At 40.7% G+C, this 17,572-nt stretch overlaps 1 protein-coding gene across 2 annotated transcripts; it reads left to right on the top strand.

Annotated features, from left to right (window-relative positions):
* Window positions 1–203: 203 nt before the first annotated feature.
* On the top strand, window positions 204–17,105 carry gjd2b (gap junction protein delta 2b). Of its 2 annotated transcripts, XM_078092971.1 has the most exons (3): window positions 204–511; window positions 6,834–7,227; window positions 16,646–17,105. In XM_078092971.1, the coding sequence occupies exons 1-3, from the start codon at window positions 441–443 to the stop codon at window positions 16,688–16,690; spliced, it is 510 nt and encodes a 169-aa protein (XP_077949097.1). In that variant the 5' UTR covers window positions 204–440; the 3' UTR covers window positions 16,691–17,105. The 2 variants fall into 2 exon arrangements, with proteins under 2 accessions (XP_077949097.1, XP_040015785.1); XM_040159851.2 differs by lacking the exon at window positions 16,646–17,105 and having other exon boundaries at window positions 6,834–9,449.
* The last annotated feature ends 467 nt before the right edge of the window (window positions 17,106–17,572 follow it).

The following is a 17,572-nucleotide window of genomic DNA, read 5'->3' as shown; positions in this document are numbered from 1 at the left end:
ACTGGTAGAAATTGTATTTTTGGTAAGAGTCATTTTAGTATTAAGAGCAGATGGAGCAGATCTAACTTTGGGTAGATGGATATGCTACTCCGGACAGTCGTCCTTTGCTGGCCTCTCTAACCAACCGTATTACGTAAATAAGTCTACTTAAAGCTGGATTAGTGTGGAGTGTCACACTGTGCTCCAGTCGGTCCCACCTCTTTCGTTGTACAACACAGACGCTGAGCAGTTCCCTGTACTAATCAGCCTCTGACGTGAGGACAGGAGAGCTCTGGCTGCCCATAGAGTAGCACAGCAAGGGACACAAACACCAAGAAAGACACATTTGTGCTTTGACTGGAGATCGTTGGGGGGCTCGGACACATGGGGGGATTAATAAGATCCACGTTTTTTTCCATCATTATTTTTCTCTGTGTCTGATCGTCTTTGAATAAGCAAAAATGGGGGAGTGGACCATATTGGAGCGCCTCTTGGAGGCGGCTGTCCAACAACATTCTACAATGATCGGAAGGTAAGTGTTGGGAGAAAAGAAAGAAAGGAATGTATCTACTTGTCCTCTTGAAGAAGAGTTTTAGAGTCATGTAGGAGTCACCGATTCATTGGACTGCATTGCACCGATTCATTGGACTGACCAGTGTAACTGACATCTGTCAGTTACACTGGTCAGTCCAATGACATCTGTCAGTTACACTGGTTTGGTTATTCAAAGCAGTTTTGAAACATAAAAAGACTGTGCTTCCATCTTTGATGATAGTGTTGATGAGCTTTATAATTACAGAATGCTGTTATTTCAGCACCAGACAGCTCCCACGCAGCTCAAGTGCCAAATATCTGCCAGGATCTGCTTTCCCCTGCACTATTATTAACACATAGGTCATAATTATTAATAAGACATTATTTCCAAAAGGGTTTATAGGTTGAGAATGTATTCGTGGTTATTAAATATAAAAGAAAATGGATTGTTCTAGTGAATGATTTAAAACAGTCTCCTGTCAATTTGACATAACATGGCGTAAGATAAAATTAATGTTGTTATTAGTAATAATTAATAATGCAAACCAACATATTATTTTAATACATGTTAAATAATCACACTTATTTCTGTTGGATGTTTTTTTTATTGCAGGATATCTCTAAGTGAAAAATTACATTTTAAGAAAACACAAGTCAACAATAACTATCAAATGTCACTCGGAAATGGATCACAGTGAACACTGTTGTGTTGTGACCTAATCAAAGCAGCGTATTACAGCTAACCGGGCAATTTGTGAGTTGCGGGAATTATAGCTAAGACATATAAAAAGGAACAACCATTATCAACTGCATTTAAAGAAGTGTTGATGTTATGTCAGAGACAAAGTGAGTTGTCGAGTGAGAGAGTAAGTTACTGATGGAAAGTAGTCACTGCGTATGGTAGCTCAGGCCATCTGTGTATGGGTGAATGATGACATGTAGTAGTGAAGTGGTCTTAGTATCCTGAAAACTAAAAAATAGATATACAAGTAAAGTAAATTTACCATTCAAAGCGAAAACAGAAGGACCTTCAGTCAGCAACAAGCTCATATTAAGTGGGAGCAAACCTGTGGTCTGAAACCCTGTGCGCCCATAATCCCTGTTGTTTGAGCTAACCTTCTGTTAGCTACCTGTCACACAGTGACAGACGTAGGGCCAGCCCACTGTGACCGGGCATTGCGCTTTGTGCTGGCCAGATTGGTCGCTGCAGCCGCCGAAAGAGTTTCTCATGGAGCCGGCACACACTGGCAGGGTGCGTTACGTTTGACATGTTTGAAGAAATTTAAGCCTCCATTATAGCTCTACATTATTAGATTTTAATGTGATTCTTTACAAAAAGGTTGGCAGGTCATTCTCTCAGACAGCCTCAGATTGGGTGCTGATCCCCTTGATTATCCTCTATGAAGGGAAACAACACAAGAAGAGAAATAGGGGATGTGGATATGTGGATATTTCAAAAGTATTACACAAATAAATTATTGGGATTGTTAAAATACTAACGTTTGTTAAAAAATTGTCATGAACTGTAATTGACTAATTGCAAACCATCCTCCACTTCTTCTAATGTGATCGCAACACATATTCTCCCTCTTTAGCAGAGAGCTTGGCATTTAGAAATGTGCATTTGATTCCGGTCAGGTGGGGAAGTGCACTACATTGAAGTTTCACAGTTTTAACTCAAAGACAGAAGACGGAGCTTCGAACGGAATGTTTTCTTTTGCGCATACAGCTGTGGTACCAGCTGCTCTTTGCCTTGTAGCCTCTTGTTCAGGGTGTTGAGATGATCGGTGAGATCAAATAAAAAAGCCAGGTCTCATGGAGAGGTCTAGTCTTTTCTTTCAAAAACGTGTCGATGTTTGATCTCAGGGAATAGTATCTCTGCAGCATAAGGACTGAGCCAGCGCACTTCACAATGTAGAGTAGGTCCCGTATTCAGCATCAGAGAGGAACACAAATTATTTGTGGTAAAGCCCTCGTGCCTGAATTATGTTGACAGTTTTCACAACGTGTTCAACTAAGAAGTGCAATACAGTGGAAATAGTCCATTATATTCTCGCGACTCTCGCTAATGAAGCTCTGAACACGGGTTCTTCTTAGGGTTTCATTATTAACCAGGAAAACAGGCTACTGTGGGCCGCAGCCTGCGCCGAAAAACAGACCAACCACCAGATCACCAGAACTCCAACAACGCCACCGCGTTCCGTTACTCCAACCCACCCCCAACATCACAACCACACATTCCCAAAGATGATTGACATCCCATCGTGAGCCCTTCACTGACCTTATAAACTCAGTAAATGTGATACCTCGCTCACAAAACATGTCGGCCCGTTACAATATTTTTAGACTTTGATGTGGGCCAATTAAAAATGGATGGCAGGCAGCAGTTGGCCTGCGAGCCGTAGTTTGGACACCCCTGCTTTAAGGACATAGTTATGCAGGCAGTTTGAAACACATTAGTCACACGCTAGTTCTTAGACGTTTGCGTAACTTCGATCACGAGGCAAAATTTCTACGGAAGCAACTTTTGAAAAAGCAACGGGGGCTGAATACAGGTTCTGTCACGGGGGAAGCTCTTGAGGAGACGCAGAGTTGAGGTTCAGCTGACGCTTTTATTGTCCAACAAAAAAACACAGGGAAGTCCCTGGGAACAAAAAACAAAGAGAGATGAATGGGGAAATGCTCTGGCAAAACAGAGAGCTGAATAGTTACCAAAAGAAAAACCAGAATCTCTTACAGAGGAAATAACAAAACAATCAATCAAAAAAAGGCTCTAAACTAAATTAAGGAGCTGTGGAGTGATAAACAGCACAAGGCCAACTAAGGAGACCACGAGGTGGCTCGGTACAAACAAAACTGTGACCTGGGCTTGATTCTTTCCTGAGGCGGGTGTGCAAGGCGAAAGGACATGACACACTGGCACAGGACAAGAGGAGACGCAGACTATAAGTACACATGAGGGAAGTGTGGGAACAGGTGGAAACAATCAGGAATCAGGGAAGACAATCAGACTGACACATGAGGAAGGGCAAATAACCTGAAACGAATTTCCAAAATAAAACAGGAAGTCACAAAACAAACATGGAGACAGGACAAAAACCCAACTTGACATACAGGTGTGACTGGTTTGGATGGGGGACAGGCTGAATTCAACATGTTATGGTGCTTAAACAAGAGGGCTAACACATTGATAAATTAACGCATGCTTAAAGCAAAGACTAAGTATGATACTGTGTAATACAAAGAGCTGAAAAAAGTACTCTGGCATTGTAATAAGTTACAGATGAGTAGTTATCTTGATTAGGATGTAGTAAGTAAAAATATTTACTTAATATGTCCAGTGTGTGACTATTTTTTAAACTATTTCTTGCACTTGAAAATGGAGAAAGCACAAATCGATGCTGTAGCTGGTTTCAACACAATCTTTTACATCCAAGGGTTCTGAGACGTCTGTAAATGAGGGTTCTGACACCCCTGCTGCTATCATTATTATTAGTTCTATCTATATAATACTGTCATCAGAAAACTACATCACCGACTTTGCTTCTTTCCTGAAGGCTTTGTGCTTTCCCTTACAGGTTTCTGTGGATGGTGGTTGTTCCTGCAGTGGTCCCGCCTTACACCTGGTGTACTAATCTCAATATTTGAATAATTTATGTCGTAGAAATAAACGTACTCTACATATTTAAGTTGTTCCTTCTGTACACACCTTCACGTCTGCGGTTCTCCCTCAGGTTTCTCCCAGTTGATTTTTTTTTAGTTTTTTCTATGCCAATGTGAGGGTTTCGGGACAGAGGATGTTGCATGTTTACACTGTAAAGCTCTCTAGGCTAATTTGTGATTTTGGGCCACACACAAAAAAAGATTTGAAATGAAAAACTCTTTGATACTAGAGGAATCTGCCATATCTGCACTTGAGGGGTGTTGCGCACTGTCTTCCCTTTACACAAAGAAGGGACAAGTGACGATGAGAGAGATGGAGCTGATTTCAGGTATACTATTCCAGCTCAAGTCAGATCTTATTACAGAACCTGAAAATTAAGATTTAGAAAAATGGGCTACAAACACATAATTCTAAACTGTTTCTGCACTTTTAATTCCAGTGCATTTTCCCAGAAATATATTTTATTTTTGTATTTGTAAGTTACCAGCGAGCAATTTATCTGTTGAAAAGACGTTTAAAAGATGTCTGTGGCCAATGTTGAAAAGACGTTGAAAAGAGGTTCAAAAGTTTTTTCAACATCTATTTGTAGAAAGTCCATGTGTGGAGAAGTTAACGTGATTTTTAATATTGGCCGTGAACTTACAAATGTGAGCGTTGTTTTTTTCTAAACCTCTAAAATAAGGATATAGCACAAAGTAAAGGATGAAACATTTCCGTACTAAAAATGGAGGATTTTGCATTCATTTGCGTTTATTGGTTCATTTAATATATATAATATAATATCTAATGTCTTAATTGAACTTTGTCTGCATGTTTGTTGTCTATCATTGTGCATTTAAACTAACAATGCTTTAATTAAAAGGACATGTGAGGAACCCTCCAAACCAGCAGCAGGACTGTACGTCCGCTTCAAAGGGACTCTGAATTGTAATATTAACATAAATATTTTCCAAATGTGGATTATTAAATATTTTGTCTCTAAGATCTTACATATGTGGTAAGATTTCACCTATCTAACTGTTGCATCAATGATGATTGTACCATAGATATTAAATGCTATAAATCACTAATGACGTCAGATAACTGTAGCCTCGTTGAACACTATATCATAGACATGAAATACTATGAGGTTAAGCACTAATGATGTCACCTATGTTACTGTAGCCTTCAGAATCAGAGCATCATATATGAATTATTATATAAATCACTAATGATGTCACCTATCTAACCCAAGCCTCTTTGATCACTGGATCATAGACATTTGACCTGTAATTAGTTTGTGCATTTATCTGTACGAAGGCTGCCAGACTGATTATCGTCCTCTCGATGTTTGAATAACAAGAAGAAAACAGTAGGTGTGGATGTGGAATTCAGCTCTAATTTGATATTAACTGATTGTTACTGTATGAAACCTCATCTGTGCTTTATGAAACCTTCATAAAGCTAATGCACTGTAACGTAATACAACAGCCCTGTAATACTGTCGCGACGAGCTATAGTAGTTTGAGTGAGTCGTATTATGCCTATTTCTTAAGTCGTGCGTTTTATGTTTTCGCCAGCAGCGGAACTACTTTATAGTCACTGTGTATCTCATCGTTATTAGCGAGTAAGTTCTAATATCGATCATATTCCTTAAGGTTTTGGAGATGACTCGTATTTGTTCGGTACACACAGTATTGCTTATCTTCCCCCCAATATCTAACGCGGATGATGGTGAAGTAGGTTGTTAAGACGATACATTTGTGATACTCATTCTAACACTTATTGAGTTAAGGAAGCTTTTGATTAGGTTCTCACCCGGGACCTATATGTTTGACCTGTAACCCCTCCGTCGAGTGAGCTCGTCCTTACATACCGATTAGGTCCCTAATGCCCTTGGGGGATGACTGGTACCTCTATGTATCAAGATAAGGGCACTCACCGGTGTCTGCAGGTTTCGAAGCGGTGTTCTTGTCATTCAGCCCCTTGGAGGAGGCCCCTCAGTGCAAAGGAATCACCTGGAAACAAATGGTCTTTTGTTCCCCAAAAAGGAGAACTTTTATTTATATAAAAAAGCGAAAAGGTTTACAAAAATTGAATAGAAAACAATAAAAGCAGTTCTATCTTTCAAACCCTAAAGGGTAAAAAGGCAGTCCATCAATAGTTAATGAGCTAGATTCCCCGTCTTTGTGTGTGAGCAAGAAAACAAGAGATAAGCGCGCTGTGTGTTAAAACATGTTGGCTTATATACTTTTTTAGCAGAAGCAATGCGCGTCACGGGGGTCTATTTTGCGTCGATCGCAGTTTCGGTTCGGAAACTCAATCAAAGCAGGTTTGTGCGTTATTTGCGCTACGAAGCGCTTTTCAAGAAGACATTTTCACACCTTAAAGCAGGTACTTGAAACGGCTTCACACTTCAAGGCAAGTTCATGAAACGGCTTCACACTTCAAGGCACTATTTGCGCTACTAAGTGTCTATACAGGAAAACAGCTTTACATATCAAACAGAAACATTCTTTTTATCTTTTTTTTTTGGTGCACAAAGCAAAGCATTATGTTTTTGTAAGGGGGAGAATGTAGTTAGGCCTCATGCTAATGGATTGCAGCTCAATGTCTATAGTACATATTTTCTGTGTTTAAAACTGTTCTAAATGTTTGTGGCTGAAATGTTCCCCAGGATCCTGCTGACCGTGGTCGTGATCTTCCGTATCTTGATCGTGGCCATCGTGGGAGAGACCGTGTACAACGACGAGCAGTCCATGTTTGTCTGTAACACCTTACAGCCAGGCTGCAACCAGGCATGCTACGACAAGGCGTTCCCAATCTCCCACATCAGGTACTGGGTGTTCCAGACCATCATGGTGTGCTGCCCCATCCTCTGCTTCATCACTTACTCAGTGCACCAGTCTACCAAGCAGAAGGACCGGCGCTACTCAACAGTTTTCCTCTCCTTGGACAAAGGCATGGATTTTATGAGGAGAGACAACAGACGGCTCAAGAATACCATTGTGAACGGGATGCTACAGAACACAGAAAACTCTAACAAGGAAGTAGAGCCGGACTACACTGAGGTAAAGGAAATTCACAACTCAGCCATGCAAACTACTAAGTCAAAGATGAGAAGGCAGGAGGGCATCTCCAGGTTCTACATCATCCAGGTCGTGTTCAGAAACGCACTAGAGATAGGGTTTCTGGTGGGTCAATACGTCCTGTACGGATTCTATGTCCCTGGGGTGTATGAATGTGATCGATACCCTTGCATGAAAGATGTAGAGTGCTATGTTTCACGGCCAACAGAGAAAACAGTGTTTCTCGTCTTCATGTTTGCGGTCAGTGGTATTTGTGTACTGCTGAACTTGGCAGAGCTCAATCATCTTGGCTGGACAAAGATAAAAACTGCTGTCAGAGGAGTGCAGGCTAGGAGGAAGTCCACTTATGAGATCCGGAACAAAGACTGCCCCAGGATGAGTATGCCCAATCTTGGGCACACCCATTCAGGTGACTCTGCATATGTGTAAATGCTTGTTAAACTTCCATGAAGAGGCACAGCTGTGTGGAAAGATACTTATCAAGGCGACAAAGAAGACAACATTTAGTCTTTTTAGTCTTTTATTTGGGGTTTAAAAGGAGAAAAGTCACTAATGAAAAATCTGTTTTATTGTTGTTTATTTCTGAAAAGCGTCAACTGATCCACTACATGTAGGTCTAAACCTAACTGCATTCAGCCACCAGAGTATTTGTCAGCAATGATTATGGGTGATAAATCTCAGCTCATAGTTGGCTTTTCTATTCATCTCAAATTTATTGAATCGGGTCAGAGCTCTGTTAGGTCAATCAAATTATTCACAGTAAACTGGGAACACATTTCTTTATGACGTTGGCTTTTTGAACATACATAAGTCTTCACTACATATGCTGGAACACTGGTAATAAATAGATTCAACCATGGACACATGTGCAGCAGAGGCATATCTAGACTGTTAGTCCACAATGTACATCATGTTCCAAAGCAGCTGCTTTGCTCATTATGCAAAAGGATAGTTTATTTATTTATGTCATATTCACATCATATTGATGGAAAGTAGCAATGGGAGATATTTATCGTCCTTAGACAAATTAAGGTCATCATGGAATATGTTGATTGATGGTTGAAATCCAGTTTCACAGTGTGCAATGTAGGTTTTATCAACTTAAAATAGCGTTCGGGAGTTCAGAAATCTATACGTTTGCGGTTTCAACCACTTCTGTATTATTGAACAGTAAGTGGGATATTTTGGAAGATCTAAGTTTCACAGTCACTGTAGCAATTTAAATGCTAATGTGTATGGCGGCAAATCACTGTCAAAATTTGAGAGCGCATGTCCGTCTCGTGCGAGATATTTGCTCGCTCGCGGAACGTGAACTTCCTCGCTCGCGAGGCTAATCTCTGCTCGCGCTCGAAAGTGTTTTCTGCGGGCTCGCTGTTCTCCTTTTTGACAGTGAAGGGGTGGAGACAATCACCATGGTCTCTACATCTAATTGGTTACAAACCCCGTCTTTGGATTGGCTGGAGTTATGCATTCACACAACTAGCAAATATCTCGCGCGAGACGGACATTTGCTAGCGGATGTTTGATTTACGCGCGCCCATCAACCTGAATTGCGCTCTCAAATTTTGACAGTGATTTACCGCCATAAATGTGGAAACTATTTCAAGTTGTAAACGGCAGTAAATACGATACAACATGAAAAGAGCCTTAACTCTCCCTGCTCGGACAAAGTCATATTCCACACTTGCACACTTAGAATTTGATAAATCCAAGGCTAATCCCAGTGTCCGGTCAAACTCTCAGACATGACAAAGGCCTGAATGGGTGAATTTAGAGAGGTAGACATTGAACACAAGGGAGAGCATTGATGTAAGAATGCACATAGGGGAGTGTGAACGGGAAGCCAATAGTTTTTTGACCGTTTCTCAACCTGATGTGTCTCAACCTGAACGGGCTGAGGCTCAACGTATGGTATACTGTTACATTATGTGTAATGTAATGAATTTGACAAAGTAACCATAATAAATGGATCAACGGTTCGAAAATAGAGCGCATTGGACAATGAATTGTTTTGTAGCCTAGAAAATGTGTCCAAAAAGGTTCTCCCATTTGCCTTAAGTGGCTTAATACATTGGATGGAGTTAACGCCACTACACTACAACTCGAACCACTGGCTTCACTTGTATGGATCTTGTTGGCTGGTCCATTCCAGCTGATCATTGATTCAACAGCTGATAGACATTGGCCCTTTTTCAATACCGAAGATGGCGAGAACGGACTTGCGTAATTGAGAATTGAACTTGATGACGTCACCACGTTAGTTGGTTTTGCTAATACATTTTAATACGGTTTTCTTGACTGTTAAGTATTTTACAATCAAGCTTATGCCGCATTTGTGTACATATTGTAAAGCCCTCTGTGGCAAATCTTGCGATTGTAGGCTAATTGAATAATCGTGGCAAAATCTAACACCGCCACCGCTGCGAGGGCTAGGCAAAAAGCATGGCATAATAACGGTTCGGAAAAAGTATACGGTAGACTAGTTTTAGGTGCCTCATCACTCAGAGTCTACTGTTATATGTCTGCTGGCAGTAGGATTCATGGAATCAGCAGTGAGTGGCAGGTTCCCCTTTTGGAACGGCACAAACCGATCTCACTTGGGCACGTAGCGACATGGACCCGCCTCCTCTTCCTCATGCAAATTCCACGAAAATTGGTATCATCACGGTTTGTCGTAAATGTATTCTCATTATAACAGTTTTGTGCATCCCTGAAAAAGTCTGGAAATAAAAACACAGCAGACTGACGACTATTATATATGTATCATATTTATGCGTATATTCACTTATAGAAGTTGGAGTGTGTGGGTGGATCCAGAAGTTTCTTAAGCGCAAAATTAACAGCAAGGCATGCAGCGGCTTCCCGGATGTCCTCTGCATTTCCGACACTACAAAAATGTACAGTCTACGAGACAGTATAAGAACTCACATCTCATTAATGCACATCACTAATTTGGCTTCTTCCCTGGAGTTTCTGTGCTTTCTTGCCTCACAGGTTTCCATGGATCATGGTTATATCTGGACCTTGGTCATGCCATGGCCCTACTAACAATTACCGCTTCCAACACCATTATTAGTCCCGTTACTATTACTGTCAACAGTGATGCACATCACTAACTTTGTTTCTTCCATAGAGTTTTTGTGAGCTCACCTCACATGTTTTCAGGTTGTGGTTCTATCTGGACCCTGCCATGGCCCTGCTTACACCTGCTGCTGCTGTCATTATTATTATTAGTCACATTACTATTACTGTCCTCATAAACCAATGTTAAAGACTGCTTCTGTTGGGCTTTCTCACTGTAATGACTCAATCACAGACCCAGGTTGCAAAAAACACAAGCAAATTAATTTTTAACTTTCAAAATCGGATTTGCAAAAAATCCAAAAAAGGACAAAACACAGAGGGTCCAAAATCAGAAAACGCTTTAAGCTGTCGGTACTCAAAACATGCAGGTTCAGGCGTAGGTCCTTCCCAAAAAACGATTAACAATCCGACAGGGAACAACAGAAAGACACACCCATGTATAGGAGGGGAAACTAACAAGACACAGGGGAAACAAATCAGGCACACAGTCAAGGAGATGATAGGGGACAGGTGAGTGACAACGGGCCGGGATGCACCAGAGGGCAGAGTTTATGGACAATGACAGAAACACAAACGCATGACGAAATGAAGAAACTGGGGGAAACACGTGGCATAACAAAACACACAGCGATCACAATGAACAAATGTCAGGGATCTTAACTGCATTATATAACAGCAGTATTTGTGCTTTCCCTCCCCACAGGTTTCTGTGGATGGACGTTGTCCCTGCAGTGGTCCTGCCTTACACCTGCTCTCAATATTTAAATAATTTCTATTTTATGAATCGAAGGAACTGTACATAAATGAGTAAGTTTCTGTACACTCTAACAAAAAGCAATCAAATTGAACAATGAGAAATGCAGTGTCGTTATCAACGGGGGGAATAGTAGAATTACCCACAATAATTACCTTGTCCGTATTTAATGACTAAACTTGATAAGACATAAGAAAATTCAGATAGATATTTAGAATACGGACCAGGGGCCCTATACACTTCAACAAAGAATACTGATTAGGTGCTAAGAACCCAAATGAGTCTACTTAGCATCAAAAATGACTGCTACCACCTCCTCTGCCTGTGCTGAGATATTCTCCATTTGACAGTCGGCAAGAAAAATGCTAGATTGACTGAGGCAGTTGAACCGACAGTAGGGAAGCGTTCACTTTTAAATGTAACTTTAAGTAATAGAATTCATTCGAATATCTAGAAATGTTATAATATAGTATAACACATTTATGAAATCAGTTAAGTTATGTGACGTTGGTAATCGATGTTGTGTTTTACATATTCTGTAATATTTTACAGTTCAAATAGCTTGTATTCTATGCAAGAAAAAATAAAAAAAGTCCTTGCGTATGTTAGGGATTTAAGAAAGAAGTGCACCCCTAGTGGTGGATTTATAATATGTGTAATAATGTTTAGTTTTAGAATTGTAGTTTGTGTGTTATTAGATATTAGTTATTACATTAGCATGTTAGATGAAGTGAATGCAATACGGATCAAATATAATTATAGTCATGAGAGTCATTAAAACACTGTACACATTAATATTCTGTCACGATGTAATGTTAAAACCTGGGGACGGATGCTAATTGCCGTCCTTTATGGATTTCTCCCAATTTTATCCCCAAAGAGGGTTTTTTGGGAGTTTTGTCTCCTGTCGGGTAGTGAATGAGCAAAGGAGGTACGACAGACCATATAGAACTGAGTTAAACACAATGTTTAAAATGTGATGTTATTATGCATGCTATGTTATGTTTACATGATGAAGCTTTAGGCCAAAAGGTGTGAATGATCACACCTTTGGCCTAAAGCTTCATCAGCTTCACCATCAGATGGAGCCAGGATCTTATAGCAAGTTTCTCCCATGCCGTTTCTCTGTCTTTTGCTGCAGTAGTGGTGTTGCTTTTCTTTCTAATTACGGGTTCATACTCTTTGTGCACTTGCATTAATATTTCCACCTCAATAGGGGTGATGTATGCAGACAGATTGTTTGTGGTTGTTGCCATGGTAAATCGTAGTATCCATTCATGCTGCCTTCATACTGTGGTGGTGCACGCGCTCAACTCTGAGTCAACCTACTCCGACCTACTTGACCCCTGGGGTCCGTTTATAGAAGCAGGTTTAGTGGTTTAAGGTTTGTTAACCCTAAGATGAGGGAAAATCTGGCTGTTTCAGGAAAGGAGGTAAATAAATGTGTCGCGTCCGTGTCGCGTACAGATCTTGCGACATGCCGATCACATCATAGGCAGGTGGCGACAGATCTTGCAACCTGCCGGTCAAATTATGGGAAGGCGGCGACGGATCTTGCAACCTGCTGAGCGGATAATGGGAACATGGTGATAATCAAAGAGGCATGGCAACGCTAAAACAATAAAGGGACAGATGTGTCGGCCGTGCATAAACAACGATCGGGCGAACGGTTTGGCCGGGGTGAAGGGGGGACTTTTGTCAGTTCGCTGGTGCTCTCTCTCCGCTGGCTGTGGTCGGCTATTAAGACATTGCCCAAATTACCCTCTTCGACTTTGTCAGTCTGGCTACAGTGCTGAAATGAACACAGAGAGTGACAGCTCCGTTGAGCCGTGTATTCCTTTGGACCTCAGTAGTACCGACTTTATGAATTTCTTCAATGATAAGATTCTGACTGTCAAAGAGAAAATTGATGGTCTCCTGCCTTCAACCAGTGCAGTCCTGCCCTCAGATGTGGGAACCTTGGATGCAGTCTAAATCGTCTACTTGTCTCTTGGATCCGATTCCGACTAAGCTGCACAAGGAAGTTTTTCCTTCAGTTAGCAGGTTTTTATTAGATATCATGAATCTATCTTTTTTGACAGGGCATGTATCACAGTCCTTCAAGGTAGCTGTAATGAAACCACTTCTTAAGAGACCTACTCTAGCTCCAGAGGTGCTAACTACAGACCTATCTCTCATCGTTCCTTCCTCTCGAAGATCCTTGAGAAATCCGTCGCAAATCAAATTTGTGACTTTCTACAAAACAATGCTTTATTCAAGGATTTCCAGTCAGGATTTTGAGTGTATCATAGCACAGAAACAGCAATGGTGAAAATACGAATGATCTTCCACTTGCATCGGACCAAGGACTCATCTCTTTTCTTGTCTTGCTCGACCTCAGTGCCGCATTTGATACCATAGACCATTGTATCTTGTTGCAGAGACTAGAACATTTGATTGGTATCAAAGGAACTGCACTCAGCAGGTTTAAATCCTTTTTTTCGGATCGATCCCAGTTTGTGCTTGTAAACGGAGAATCCTCGAAGACCACCAATGTTAGGTCACTGTGTCCCACAAGGTTCTGCACTTGGACTGATTTTATTTACTCTCCATATGCTTCCTTTGGCCGATCTTATCAGGAAACACAGCATAAACTTCCATTGTTATGCAGACGACACTCAACTGTATCTGTCGATCAAACCAGAAGAGACCAACCAGCTTGTTAGACTTCAAGACTGGGATACAGCAAAACTTGGATGACCGGCAACTTCCTGATGCTAAACTCAGAAAAAACAGAAGTTATCTTGATAGGCCCAGAGCGCCTTTCAAGCCAGCTGTCGCGTGATACAGTTTTTATGGATGGAATTGCTCTGGTACCCAGCAGCACCGTCAGGAATCTGGGAGTTCTCTTCGACCAGGATATGACCTTCAACTCGCATATAACGAAGACTTCAAGGACTGCCTTTTTTCATCTACGTAATATATAAAACATCAGGAACTTCCTGTCTCAAAATGATGCAGAAAAATTTGTTTGTGCGTTTGTTACTTCTAGACTGGATTACTGTAATTCTTTGTTAACAGGCTGCCCTTGTAAATCTCTTAAGCCTCTCCAGTTGATTCAGAATGCTGCAGCACCTGTATTAACAAGGACTAAGACAAGGGATCATATTACTCCTGTATTAACTTCTCTGCACTGGCTCCCTGTTAAATCAAGAATATAATTTAAGCTACAGGACACTTGCTGGTGAGCACCGTCTTATCTTAAAGAGCTTGTAACACCGTATTGCCCTGCGAGGCAGCTGCGCTCCATAGATGCTGGGTTACTTGTTGTTCCTAGGGTTTTAAAAAGTAGGATAGGAGCCAGAGCCTTCAGTTATCAAGCTTTTACTTCCCCACAGGCTTCTGTGGATGGTGGTTCTATCTGATGGTGGTTGTACCTGCAGTGGTCCTGCTGTGCGCCTGGCTTACTACTCACAATTACTTGAATAATTTCTGTCATAGGAAATGAATGTATTATATTATAATCATTCTGTACACATGGCATCCATTTTAGTCTGTCCCTCCTCTGACGTTCTCCCTAAGGTTTCTTCTCTTTTTTCCCTTTTGGAAGGGTTTTTTCATTTTTTGGGGAGTTTTTTGTAGGTGGGTATCCGTAGATGGGAACAAGCAGGGGTCAGAACCCGGGTGGAAATCAGGGAGGCAAACAAATCCAAAAAAGGAGCAGGCAGGGAATCTGGGGGCAAAAGTTGGGGGCATATTTAAAATGAATTGAATTGAATTTCTAAAGCATCGCATTAAGACATACATCACTTTATTTAAGACGCGGTGCTACTTGTAGGTTGCTGTGTTGTGCCTGATTCTCAATAAAGTTAGAAAAAATGATTTACGGCAAACCCATGGTCGTGAAGATACTCATTATCATGTCATTTGAACGAGGAGGAGGAGGAGGCGGGTCCCTGTCTCTACTGAAAAAGGATCCTTCCACCGACCACCGGAAGAACCTACCACCGACCAATGCAACCTGCCGTTCCGAAAAGGGAACCTGCCACCGACCACCAGAATCTGCCGTCCGGACAAAGGAACCTTCCACCGACAACTTTTCGCAACCGCTGTCACTCCGTTTCAGAGCGAGGCACACGTTTCTCACAGCTCTGCATACAGCAGCTTTACTAATATTCTAATGTTGTAGGAAACTGCAAAAAAAGTAATACTACACAAGAATCCGCTCGGATGTAAGAGCATGTCCACGGGACATTAGTTATATGAGCACGGGTGAGGTTATGTACATATTTGATGGACTGTGAAGAAAAATGATACCATTCAAACAAGCAGTTTTCTGCAAACAACAATATATCTAATCGGGACCTCAATAATCTCTCCCGACGTGTCTAACACCCTGCGAAGTAAGCCACACCGAAGTTTATTGATTTCCAAAACATGAAGATTTGCATTTGTGACTGCCAATTCAGTTTCATGTGTTCCTTTTCTCTCTTCAACTTTTACTCTTGAACTTCCATGAGATGTTTCCACAAGCACAGTCCACCAGAGCTGCCTTGTCGACCTTGTAATGCGTGCAGATGATGTTGACGAAATCTTTGATATATGTGTCGGGTTCGGAACTTGACGGGACATTGGCATTGATTATCTACCACCAGACACTAGCTTGCTTAGGCCAGTTCTAAAGTGAAGCTCGACTCATTTGGAAACTATGTTAGCTAAAATAACCTAATTTATATTATGTCTTTAGACTTATACATTTCTTTTGCACAATTTCTTTTGTTGTACAGTACAAATTTTGCAATATGATCTAAAGATTATTTGCAGCTTTTATACATTTTGCATCATAAATCAGGCAATAACTGTGACAAGTCAAAACCTCTCTTGTATTCAGAAACCCATAACAACACAGCTCTCACACTGATGAAAAAAACATTAATATGATCACTTTTGTACATTTATCAGGTCTCTTTCACCAAAAATAATCACTTCACTACTGTACACATCTATTATGGCAATCACTCAGTCACTAAACGCAAATAGCAACACTGTATGGTACCTCTGTCAGACATGGATGCCTTTCCAAACCTAATTAGAGTTCCACATTTTTCAAAACACTAAAAAGGAAAAGCGTAAGAGATGTCCCTTAAATGGCTGGTTGAATCCCCAGAATCTCACCCGAGTAGTGTGAAAGCCCTACATTTTACCATATTTGACTATTATTTTGCAGAGGAAAGTGGAACATTAAGATTCCACAGCCAAGTATGTTCCAAACAAAGTAATTTGGGTTCTTGTTAATGTCATGCATCAAGTTGGATTTACGTTAAAGTAACGTGTTGGGGATAAATGAGAGTCTGTGTTAATAGGGACCTGTAAGTGAAAGTGAAGTATATGCTGGTTTACAGCTATTTACGTTGCCATCTTCCACTGCGGTTACATATCATGTCACGCAAACGGATTCTTATGTCCCACCAGGAGGACATTGGGTTGTTGCTGCAAATTATTGTTTTATTGATTTTAGCATGGTTTGTTTTAATGATTTTAACATGGTTTGTTATGATTTATTTTAATAATTGATGATTACAGGAAGCGCTGGCAGTGAAGCAACTGCCCAACAGAATCGCAGGATGACAGGACCTCCCCTCCCCAATTATTTCAGCAAAAGAGCATAAAGCACGACATGAGAAGAAGAAAAAACGAGGGGAAGGAAAACGGCAGAGGACGAGCAGGGCAGTATGCGAGCAGGCCAAAGGGAGGAACAGGGCACCGCACACAGCAGAGAACGGAAACGAGCGGAGCAGAGCACCCGGGGAAAGTGACGTGGGACCGACAGATGGTGTCCATGAGAGTTTCAATGGCCCAAGACAGATGAGCGGCTAAACCAGCTTGACTTGACAAAACCTTTCGATGGCCAGATTTTTTCTAAAGAGTTGACCTCTTTAATTTCTTTTAGTAATTTTTTCCAGCTTGGTTTTTAATATAATTGCAGTAAATTTGGAGTATTTTATGGGTTTTTAGTTCATAATAAAAGGATCTTTTAATCTTGATTTCATGTCTTGTGATCTATGCTAACTTTTTCCCATTTTATATAAATTTGTATTCGATTTCAATAACTGGATTTTAAGTCCCCGCCTCACAGGGCTGACATATGGACCATGCAAATGGAATCATACTCTATTTGCCATAACTGCAATCCTTATCTTGGATCATACTGTGGCCATTTGCAGACACATTGCATCACTATATCCACTACATAACATTAAATGTGTTTTCCTTTGATATGAGGTCATTTGAATTAAAAATAATGGTAAATGATTCTCTTATTAATAGGATATTTTGGCTATTTTTTTTATCAGTGAATCATAATCATCATAATAAATCATAATAAAACAAATTTTGTATGCATACCATACTATAGAATAGATAAAATAAATAATGGGGCTTTCTCTTCATTCATAGAGTCATGAACCAATAACCATCATTTTTATTTTGCTTTCAGTGTAAGAATAGACA

The sequence above is a fragment of the Gasterosteus aculeatus genome, chromosome 18 (genome assembly GCF_964276395.1).
Source record: "Gasterosteus aculeatus chromosome 18, fGasAcu3.hap1.1, whole genome shotgun sequence".
Classification (NCBI taxonomy): Eukaryota; Metazoa; Chordata; class Actinopteri; order Perciformes; family Gasterosteidae; genus Gasterosteus; species Gasterosteus aculeatus.
This window is presented reverse-complemented; position numbering and strand designations above follow the sequence as displayed.

Coding starts and splice junctions, on each gene's coding strand:
- gjd2b (XM_040159851.2), top strand. CDS start 441: ATGGGGGAGTGGACCATATTGGAGCGCCTCTTGGAGGCGGCTGTCCAA. Junction 512..6,833: donor CATTCTACAATGATCGGAAG/GTAAGTGTTGGG, acceptor AATGTTCCCCAG/GATCCTGCTGACCGTGGTCG.